This window comes from Limanda limanda, chromosome 14 (genome assembly GCF_963576545.1).
Source record: "Limanda limanda chromosome 14, fLimLim1.1, whole genome shotgun sequence".
Lineage (NCBI taxonomy): Eukaryota > Metazoa > Chordata > Actinopteri > Pleuronectiformes > Pleuronectidae > Limanda > Limanda limanda.
In genome coordinates this window covers 23,060,715-23,072,393 of record NC_083649.1, presented here as the reverse complement: position 1 = coordinate 23,072,393, position 11,679 = coordinate 23,060,715, and the positions used below count along the sequence as shown (strand labels likewise).

General features: G+C 41.3%; 1 protein-coding gene across 2 annotated transcripts; it reads left to right on the top strand.

The window, feature by feature from the left end:
* Positions 1-8,600: 8,600 nt before the first annotated feature.
* On the top strand, positions 8,601-11,634 carry hmgn1b (high mobility group nucleosome binding domain 1b). 2 transcript variants are annotated; one of them, XM_061085472.1, is made up of 6 exons: positions 8,601-8,801; positions 9,997-10,017; positions 10,183-10,212; positions 10,298-10,342; positions 10,434-10,541; positions 10,633-11,634. In XM_061085472.1, the coding sequence occupies exons 1-6, from the start codon at positions 8,784-8,786 to the stop codon at positions 10,675-10,677; spliced, it is 267 nt and encodes an 88-aa protein (XP_060941455.1). In that variant the 5' UTR covers positions 8,601-8,783; the 3' UTR covers positions 10,678-11,634. The 2 variants fall into 2 exon arrangements, with proteins under 2 accessions (XP_060941455.1, XP_060941457.1); XM_061085474.1 differs by having other exon boundaries at positions 8,602-8,801; positions 10,301-10,342.
* The last annotated feature ends 45 nt before the right edge of the window (positions 11,635-11,679 follow it).

Here is an 11,679-nt window from a genome sequence, read left to right as displayed (position 1 = left end):
GCTTGAGTTGTCCTGTTGATGATAAGAGAGACAGCCAATCTAATGTCATCCAAAATGTCCTGAAAAACAGAAAAATCAAATTTAAATGAAAAGCGGGAGATGGATAATGAGTGGCTATGAGTGGATAAATAGTGGCTGTGATGTCCCCTCTTCCTCTACTAATGAAAAAAACCTAAATAAGGTGAAGTCAGGGAATGTGGTACATTTCTAGTCAATAAACAATGACAATTAAGGTAAATCATCATCAAAAATAACTAAATGAAAACTTTTAGTTTGAGGTTTTTCTCAACAGTTTTGGCCGAGCACATTTGCAAAAATAATGTTTTGTTGTCAAGTGAGTCGACTCTCAGCTAAATTTGATTGTGTCGCCTATAGCACTCAGCCAAACTGTGTTAGACCCAAATACATCCCCAGCTTTTCAGGGCTATCATTCCAGAACATGAGCAACGGAGGGATATTATTAGCAAGTGGCAGGTAAATGGTGAAGATTCCAATAGTAATCATATGGTTTAAACTGCTGGAGTTGCAGAGATCTCACTGCATGTAATTGCACTGAATTATAGGGTGAAATTATGTCAAATCTATGTCTTTATTCATTTTTTATAATATCTTTATATATGCATAGTATGTTTTTAGACATAGTTACTAAGTAATTCACGAATAAAAAAAATGCAGGTAAAAATGAATACATAAAAACAAATACAAGCTCAGATATAAAAGAAAAACACTACATGTTTTTTAAGCATGACCTTCTGATATAATGAAAAAAACCTAAATAAGGTGAAGTCAGGGAATGTGGTACATTTCTAGTCAATAAACAATGACAATTAAGGTAAATCATGATCAATAGGATTATTTTTTACAAAGAAGTAAGAAATATTTGTAACATTGAAGGGGTTCATTGAAATCTTCAAGTTTATCTCATACCTCTGTACGCCAGCAAAGACTATTTAAGACATCAAATGTTTTTTATAATTATCATTCAGTCCCTCATTTATACAAAACAAATCAAAAACATAGAAAAGCTACATTATTCACTTTTATCCCTTCTATTACCATACTGAATGTATTGTTACTTCCTCACCACTGTCAGGTTGGTGCATAGCGTCTGTACATACTACGCCTTTCCATTCTTTCCATCCTTTAATAGCGCTGATATCAAAACCTATAACTCTAATTGGATAATGAAACCTCTGTGTTAATATGAAAAATAATTCTTAAGCATCTTAAGTTAAACAAACTCACTGTGTGGTAGCGGCAGCTGAGCTGTGTGGACTGGATCAAAGCCTCATTTCCTGGAACGGCAGGTGAGCGACGCAACTCCACCTGTGGCTGGGACAGGGAGCAAGGTTCAGGTCTGAACAACAGAGCCAACCCATTATAGACACAACACACCTGTCAGAGAGTTATGGTGATACTGAGTCCCAGTGTGTGTGGGAGGGTGACGTATATTTTTTGTGAGTCAGTTCATGTTTTTATTGCATGAAACAAAATGGTTATTATTGCTTAATTTGATTGACTGTCCACACGGTTTTCCACGTATTTATTCTTCAACAACCAAATCTGTCTAAATACATTTCTTCTTTAAGCTGACGAAAACATATTTTCTCAATGATTGCATCAAAATGAAAGAAAGAGTAGATATTTACTACTTCACATTAGATATTAACATGTTTCAGTGACAGTCCATTCAACCTCAGCTGTGATTTGTCTTCAGTCCTCCTTCACAAATGATTACATGCTAACAGATATGTTTTAGTTTGGATGAGTGTGATGAATGAATAAATGAAACCTTAAGATGTCTTTGGCGTGCTCTGTTTTGTACTTTATTTTATGCTTCTTTCATTATATAGATTAAAGGACTGAAAGGAACCCTGTTTTTCACACACAGGATTATTATGGAGCAATGATTTTGTAAGTCCCCCTCCATCTGTTTCTTTGTTTTTCTGTTTTGTGTGCACTCAAACCAGGGATCTGTACTAAAAAGCAGGATTTGTGTTCATCAAGGAAACACCAGATTTATTTCAGGTCACTTATATATTGGGAAAACACCATGGCAATATAGTTAATAAATAAATATTTTTTTCATATATTGAGCCATTTGTTAACCTATATTATCATTTTTGTTCTCTTAATATGAGTGGAATGGTTTTCCTGTTATAGACTTTGCATGTGTCCACCCTGGTTTTAAAAAAGGAGCTAGTAACTCCGTATTTTTATAAAGCTGCATTGTTACCTTTACCTATTCAGAGTTACACACCAGAAAGCTTCTTCCAACCTATTAAAATCATTGTGATGAAATCTTTTGGGAAACTCTCAATTATAGTTTCAGTGTAAACGCTTTAAACAGTCTTTTAGAGATATAGTCATGATAACAGCATCTTTGTCAAAGGGAGTTCTGACCTATGAGGTAGAAAAGAAGAAAGTGCCTCCAGCTTCAATATGATTACATTTACAGTACATGATCACCAATAGTCATAGTCTACTCAGCCTCTCATTTACATTGCCTCTCTGGGCACTGATCAGAGACATTCTGTATCTTCACTACCACACACATTGGAAACACACATCTTCAATGGAGAGCAGTTGTTCTGCTCTGCATTGAACTCCAATAACCATAACAACTGAGTGAGTTTTACTTTTTGACCAGTAGAGGTCACTGTAGGACTATGTTGAGTTAATACATAATGCCGTGCTCGGTTCATACAGAAATGCACATTTTATATAGCTAATTTGAAATCCTCTTACATTTTATTTAAATTGTTTGCCTTTTAACACATTAACTGTTTGTTTCATTTAAAGTTGAAGTTTATTTGAATTAAATATGGTATATATGGTGCCAAAGATTCAAAGGTCCATTGTGTAAGATGAAAGGGGTTTATTTACTTATTATAAAATGTGTGTCATCTAAATTGTATGAATTGTTGTTTTCTTGACCCTAGAATAGGCCCTTTATATTTAAAAACTTTATATTTACATCAGAAGCGGGATAATACATCGGTAAAAATTGCTCATTTTAATGAAAACATAGTATGGAGACTAAGTGACGAAAATGGACACTTTGCACATACATGAGTTTAAAAAGCATCCAAGTACTGGTTACTTGTTTCACGGACTGTTCCAAACTACTAGATTCATTGACACGCATATCCTAAGAGCACATGTTGTCCATTTTAAATGTGGATAATCAGACACAATGACCGGTGTCATACTAATAGGATTTTACATCACATGGTTTTACGTTGTTGTGTTTTGCTTGATTCATTTGCTGATAGAATTTTCCAGTGTTAAAAACCTGGCAAGAACAACAACAATGTGTTGGAGCTGGGGCGGGAGAGCTAATTGTCGGCCAAAGCTTGTCAAAGACGGCCTTCAGTGGAACAGCCTCCTGATTAGCAGGTCTCATATGATGCAGCAGAGAAGCTGGCAATGTGATCCGTCCCTCCACTGTTCTGCCTATAAGCTGCCCTGGCCCACACTCATGGCGTTATGAGAGCAGCAGTATAGCAGGAGCTGGAATGTCTCCAGACACAGCTGGTATTGTATAGGCAGAAGCAAGCAGACAACCATGAAAAACAGGAAGTAGATCAACGTGGGGGGAGGGTCAGCGCTCTGATGCCCTGCATGTGGCCCTGCGATGGAAGTGATTCAGAGACCTCCTCCTCCTCCGCCAGGACAGACTCTGTGTCAGGGATCATCAGTCATAACTCATCGGGCTCGTCCTCGCGTTGGCCGCTTGACTTAACCCTCCCATTGTTTTATGTGATTGTTTGCTACCACAGATTAGTTCCATCCAATTGCCCCCTTTATTTGAATGAATAAGATATGAATCCTCCATACCTCCCTGAGAAAGGGGCACGCCTTCAGAGCATGCATTAATCACCATTGTGGGAGTTGTTTCCGTGGGGTCAGCAGTCGGCCAATCAATGGTTAAAGCCGACTAAGGTTTATTGTTACTGAGCTTATTAGGCCATGTAGCCATTGGGGCAAGTCTCCGCCCTCTCTCCCATGTAAAGGCAGGTAATGGGCACTCCCCTCCTGAGAAGGCAACACATTCCTTTCACTGAAAAAACAACATTGTTACACATGTTATTTTTAGAAAGGCAGTTGAGACTCTGTTTCTACTGTATGTCATAGTTAATGCATCACCATTAAATATTCATCCCAAATGTATCAGCATACACATGTAGCATAATACAGAGTTTACAGAGAGTCATTCAAAGTGTTGTTGTCTGTGTTAGAAAACAAGTCGATCTCTGTGTAGTTCATCTTTGGTATTGACTCGTTTATCTTTTCCTTTTTCTTTCATTGGCTTCTCATCATACAGGCCCATACAGTTGCTCTGCTGAACTATAGTATCAGGCCTTAATGTCCGTGTGGATTCATGCTGTGCGATCTGCTGGTGCCACTGCCCCTCTCACACAAACTGGCGTAATCTGGTTTAACCCATACTGCTCCATATGGGAAGGCCACCATCCGCTGCCCGGGAGAAATCCACTTAGTGAGCGAGAGGAGAGAGAGAGAGAGAGAGAGAGAGAGAGAGAGAGAGAGAGAGAGAGAGAGAGAGAGAGAGAGAGAGAGAGAGAGAGAGAGAGAGACTCAGCTTTTCTTACGTGCAGCTGATCCATTCACAGTCATCTCTGTGACCTCTCCGACAACTGATTGGGAAATACACTGTGGTGAAATACAAGTGTGGCTCTGCACACCACAGTTGCTCAGCCTCACCTGTTCCTGGTCCACAAGACGTAAAACCAGCAACAAGTGGCCAGTGTATGTGTGTGTGTGTTAATGTGTGTGTGTTTGAGTGTGTGTGTGTGTGTGTGTGTGTGTGTGAATGTGGAGACACTGTAGATAAACAAGTAGCTGTCCGTCAAAGAGGCTTTACATGAGGTCACCTTTACCCTCATCCTGTCAACCTCCCCTTTGGGATTATACCAGTGTCCATGTCCAGTTACCTCTGAGACAGCTCAGTGCTCTTTTTATTCTTTCTTTTAAGTAATCACTAGGCCACTTTGCAATACTACCTCTTCATGTGGGATGAATCAGTCTTTTCTAGGTGGAGCAACAGTCCTCTCTCTGCACTGTGACAACTCATGCGGGAGGACGAGTAAAAAATGGAGGGAACGGCAGAAACAGGCAGCAGCTGGGATGGAAAGGCTCCTCCATGCTTAACACAACAACTGCATTGTTATTTGACACCTACTTAATGGCTGTTACCCTCCTCCTGCCATTCCCTCGTTTTAAGCCCGCCTCTGTCATATACATACATCTTTACGTAGAGATATAGTCACGCCACAGTTTAGCATGATAGCATGCGTCTCAGTTCAGAGGTGGAAGAACCCCCACATGATCATGTAATACAGCAGATTTTTGATGTTCTTGCTTCAGTACATCATGTGTTTATCTAAGCAACCTCCCTTCACAGTGTGCTTTCATTAAGGAATATTCTAGCCGTATAGGAAAAACACAGTGAGCCATAAAAAATCTCCAGATTTGAGCCCAAAGCAGATCACTATGTTGCTACTGTGTTACAATCCAGATTTACTTCTGTTAATAAAAGAAAAGCTATGGCTCATTGTACAGTACTATATAACCAGCGGTGGAGGAAATAATCAGACTTACTTTACTTATAAGTCAAAGTACTTTTACATGCTTTTGAGTAGTTTAATATATAAGATTGCATCAGTTTTAAGTGTTTCTACATACTACAGGTAACACTTTTTCATGAGTAGTAAAAAAAAAGGGCCAATGGTTTACAATACATTGTAATGTCCTTGTAAGTATTAAGTAATAATAGTAAAATGATGTTGTAAGAGTTTATTAACTATGATCACTCCTATGAGAACATATTTGTTTTAATAAAGCTATAGTCCTTCTTCCGTTTAACTTGTATTCACTTATTCTTCTTAGTCACTTTTTTAGCACCACACATTATTGTTGAATTATTATTATAACCACATGTTTAAATCTGTTATGCTGGACACAGCACTGACAAAGCACTTGCAAAAACCATAAAAGATACTCACATAATACTTAAATACAGTATAGGATACAGTAATACTGCCTTGTGAATTGAATACAAAGGCCCATCTTGATTGTAACAAATATGTATCAGAAAGCAGCCCTCATGTCATACAATATACAATATACCAGGGCCTGTATCTAAATCTGCATCACAAACCACATTTGTGCTGTGAAGGAAAGGTCATGTTAATTCATAGAGGTTCGGACATGTTTCTAGATCATGTAAAAATGAGAAGGACGGGACTCCAGCTCTGTATTTCCCCTGCAGCTCTAAACTAGAACCTATGTATGTAAATACTCTTCTGAGCTGAGGAGCAAATACAACGAGAACAATAGTGTAGAACTGGTTACATTTACTACAGAGTGTGATTCAGTTGCAAACTGTTGACGCTTCTATAGAGATGGTTGTTCTAAGTGGCCACAAGCGGTACAGGTACCTAATTTATGCATCGCACCCCCCTGTCCCTTTGTTGATGAATGGGGCAGTGGGGTGAAGTAAAGTTCTGTTGTCATTACCATAATAATGCAAGAAAGCATCAGCATAGACTTGGTCTAATTGTTAACACCTCTCTGCCCACAGGCATCAGGAAGAAAGCTTTTATTTGGACAGAGTGGGTGAATCTACAGGGTGTCACACGGGGGGAGGGACAGATTGTCTCCGCTATAAACTTGCAGCCCACTTTTAGGAAATATAAGTATCTATATACTGTATTTATTGGCTAATGTAACGTGCAGTCTGGGTCCTACAGTTTTTACCTTCATTTTCATCTGAGATTTTTGGTATTACTCCTGAAATAGTGTGTTATGTTGCTGCTGTGGCCACACAGAAAAATAAATTAGAAACTCAGACGGGCATTAGCATGAATAATACAGCAACAATGTATGAGCACTTCTATGATCTTTCACTGCAACTTGGACTCACTACCACTTTAACATTTGAAAGTCTTGTGTTACAACAACAAATATGCTGCAATTTATTTGAAAAGATGAATCAGCAGAATATTCAATGTCCACCTTAATCTTCTAAGAAACTACCCCAGTACTTTTGACACCTAGGCCAAGAAGAACAGCCTCAGAAGTCAAAAGATCAGATCTCCATGTCTTCCAACATTTGTTAGCAGCCATGTGTCACAGACAGGTCCGACATGGGTTTGGAGAGTTCCCCAAACATAATCAAATTTGGTGTGTTCGCAGACGGCTGTTGAATGCAACCCTGCAGGAAATACCACTGCACTGTGAAGTCAGGTCTGTTTGTGTAATGCTGTTCACACCAGATAAAGAAGATGCAAGTTCTAGCAGCAGCAGAGCGGCTCATAGATGCCTACAAAGAAACAGACCTAACGCCTCAATATATAGGGATACGCTGCATTAAAAGATCAAATATTATAAATTATTTAAAGAAGAATTACATAAAATACTTGATTTGACAATATATCGACCAGTCTGTGGTGAATGAAAGTCATATGAACTGTTTCTGTTCAGTTTCTTTACAGGAATATTTTCTAAAATGAGAAAAAAAAAACATCTCCATTACTAAAATGTCTCATGCCTAAAAAAAAAGCAATGATCATTTAAACCTTTCTTAAACCCTGCATTCACATTTCATACACAGTCAAACAGAGTTGACTTGGCTCGCTTCTCTGGTTTCATCCCAATACAAAACGTGCTCACAACTTTCATTCTCGTCTTCTTGCAAAATTAACAGTATGTTGTCACAAATGTTGCAGCAGTCATTCAACTCGGTTTCCTCTATAGGTGTGTGTCAGTTACACGTATGTTTATATCATGCAGCATATGCTATGTTTTCATCCACGTGCAGGATATACTGTGGGGTCGTTTTCTGGTCGTGCAGCACTTCTTGTTGAAAAGTCTTTCATAGAAACAGAAATCTATTCTCAAACAAACACAATATGCTCAGTTTAACTCATGGCTAACGACAGAGGAGGGCTAAGTGGACCGCTGACTGTGTCAGGGGAAATGATTGAAATGTCTTTGAGCACGAAGCTGCAGCAGATCCCTCCATTGCACTCGTGCTTCGCGCTGCACTCACAAATGGCGCAAAGCGGACGGTGACCACACCGGAGCTGAGGTTGCACAAGAGAGACACAGACACAAGCTCAGCGCTGCAACCACAAGTATCCTGTCGCCATTTTCCCGAGCTGAACTACAATAGAGCTGGGCTGCAGAACACACCCCTCTCTCTCTCTCTCTCTCTCTCTCTCTCTCTGAATCCTCCCCGGACACACACACGCCATGTTTCCCTTTCTCTGCCGCGCTGAGGACGCACAGCGGCTTTGTTTCTAACGCACAGCCGAAGCAGCGCTAGTTACAGTCACTGTGCGACACTTTATAAAAGGGAAATAAAAGCATTAACGAGGGAGGTGAGAGCGGGATGACTCCATGACGAGCTCGCCTCGTTGCACCAGATGGCTGCTCGGAGACAAATGGCTCGCCACGTCCGTTGAGTGACGTGTGACGCGGCCACACGGACAGGGGGGGCTGGATTCGAAATCGTCTCGCTGACCAGCGCCTCCTCCAATCAGCGTGCCGCGGGGGCGGGGCGGAGCGCCGTCAGTCACCGAGGAAGGATAACGGTTTGAATGGGGAGGGAGAATCCAATCCGGTTTGAGCTAGTTTCTCTTCCAATGGAACATTAAGTCTCAGCGCTGGGTTAGATTGCACTGGCACAGCTTTATCCAGAATATAGCGCTGTGTGTTCCGGTCCGTAAGCTGTTAAACACACCTCACACTAACCAACCATGCCTAAAAGAAGCAAAGTGAGTACACCGATATATCTTTCATGCATTCAGCAATACAGTGTTTAGCTACACAAGTGCAGCAGTGCTCTCGTCGCGATCCCAGTTGTGGAGATGTGGAGACATTGGTCGGTTTTGTGTCGCTGGTGTTTATCAACAGTGGAGCGCGGCGCGGCTCAGTTTAGCGCGAATCGGGTTCGATTTCCTCTGCAAACCCGTTCTCGGTCTGATCTCGTGTGCAGTGATTGACATTGTGGGATTTTGCCCTCGGCGAGGTGCACGGCTGCACGCGGGTTTGTGTACACGTCTGCTCGCGGGACAAAGCGGGGGTCGCTGCTCGCGGCGGAGGGGTCGCCGCTCCGCTGGGAAAGTTGGCGGCGAATCGATCGCCTTCGACCGGGGGAGCCGTCACGCTGGAGGCTGGAAGTTTCTCTCAGCGAAAATGGAGGGAAACGAAGTAACGGCGGGTTTATTCGGTCAAAGTTGGAGTAATTCGTGTGTTCGCGCCAAGTCCTGTTTATGTCTCTCGTGTGCAGCTAAGCCACATTTAACACGACGCTATTAACGCCTGTGCTTCGCTGACCTATCGTGCATATGTGCTTTTGTTTGTTACTACGCGGCTTCCGTCGCCTGTGCCGTCTTCGTCGTGTCAGCTGCCCCCTGCCTCTCAGTGTGTACTGTCGGGTTATGCAATGGCCTCCGTCAGCGCAGCTCCTGTTGCTGGGGGCCCTGGTAGATTCTGCTGCCGCCACACCGACACTGGTGTTCAAACTAATGGCGGGAACGCTCTCTGCACAGCTCGGTTTTCTCCCCATTTAATACCAATGAATGGATGTGTCGTGAGGAGGCGGAGTCCGCCCCCTCCTCCTCCTCCAGCGGAGTGTTACTGTAGGGATTTACAGCAGCCACACGCTGCCGTTCAAACTACAGTAACCTGGTATATCAGACTAGAGTTAAACTAAAATGTCCATGTGCTCTGCACGTTGATGTACAGGGATCATGGACTCCTCCATACACATACAATAGTTTTTATGCAGATAAGCTCCTTTGCATGAGATTTAACAACATACATGTCTGAATCCGAATGTGCGACCATAGGCTTATTTTCAGGAGGGAACGCCCACTTTTGAATTACATAACGATCCCTTGAAGCCAATGCCCCACCCCCAACCAATTAAATCCCCAACCTAAATTTTCTCTTTTTTTCTCCAAACAGACAGCTGCAGCTGATTCACTGGTAAGTAATACACACAACAACACACATTTCTTTCATATTATTTTATTCACCGTCAATATAATGTCTGTGCAGCCACCAGGGGTCAGCAACGCCCCATTAGTCAGCTGTTGGCGGATGCTGAATGTTAGAATTAATCTCTCTGTTATCTGTTGTCTCCTTCTGCAGCCCAAAAGGAGATCGCTCAGGTTGAGTGATGTAAGTACATATAAAAGAGACCTGCTCTATAATAAAAAAAAAGTGTTTTCAGAGTGTCGTAATACTTACACGTTATTCTTTCCAGCAGGCACCTGCATCTGCGAAGGCAGAGCCCAAAGCGAAGCCAAAGGTGGGATCTCGCTCTGATTACTTCTGAATGGACTCATTTCTAACATTCTGGATTGCTCATTCTAATAAACGTTCAAAAAAATTGTTTGCAGAAGGCACCTGCTAAGCCTAAGAAAACCAAGGAAGTGGAGAAGGCCAAGCCTGAGGAGAAAGCACCCGAAGCCCCTGCTGAGAATGGCGAAGCCAAAGCTGAGGAAGAGGCAAGTGCTATATTGTCGAATATAACTGTGCATCATAAAGTTTATATCTATGGTGATGTAAATTGGACACTGTTAACTTTTTGTCTTACAGGCACCAGCTACAGACGCAGCTGAAGAAAAAAAAGAGGCAGAATAACATTTCTCAAATCACGTCTTTTACCAGTGCTCCCTGTACCTCTTTTCTTGTACAATTCAGGGGAATATTTTTATCAACTATTTTCTAAATACAGGTTTTTTAGTAGTTTGATTGTAGAGAACACTTTTTTTTAAATGGAAAAAAAGTCAATTTGGAGACGGGAATTTCATCACATCCCACAATTTTGCATCGCCATGAATATTGCGGTCATGTTGTTGCTGTCAGTGGATTTCATTTCAGTTTTAAATGTGAAGGAAGGGAGGGTGCGGGACATGTTACCATGTCAACACGCAAGCACGGCGTTCACCAGGAGCAGGGGCAACAACCAGAAGAGCTTGCCTGCGTGGATTACATTCCATATGCTTTATAAGGGACAGCGTATGTAATCTGTGCTGGGGTGGGGACGGACAAAGTCACAGGGCAACTTGTTTTATTGTTTATAATGAAGAACAGTGTTTTAGAATGTTTGTAAGCTTTGTTCCTATATGTTAACCCTTGTAAACATGCAGTTTTTCTTAACGAACCTGATCAATAAACCTAAAATTCCTAGTACTGGAGCTCTCCTTATCAGAACTGCATCGCGTGTATTGGTTGTGTCTCTGTCCTGTGATAGCATCGCAATAAATTTGTATAGCTGCTGTGAAAAGGGTTTTCGATCTTTCTATACGCAGTGTGTAATGGTACATTGTAAGGATGGTAAAAATGGAATTTTTTTTCTTAGCCAAGCTAATGAGATGTGTAACCATAAAAAAAAACACTGAGACTGGATTTTTAGGCCAACAGTCAAACTGTACATTTATTTGAGATGTCAAAATGCATACCAGCAGTAGCAATATTCATGTGGGTTTTAGGTATCTGTATCAAGTACAAGTGTGCAGTTTCTTTTTATCTGTTTATAGATGTACCTGTGTAATGATTGTTATCAACAAACCAATAAAACTCGGTTGGTAGTTGTTACGCTGTTTCACTCTGAATTGGGTTTCTAATACAAGACTGAGGGTT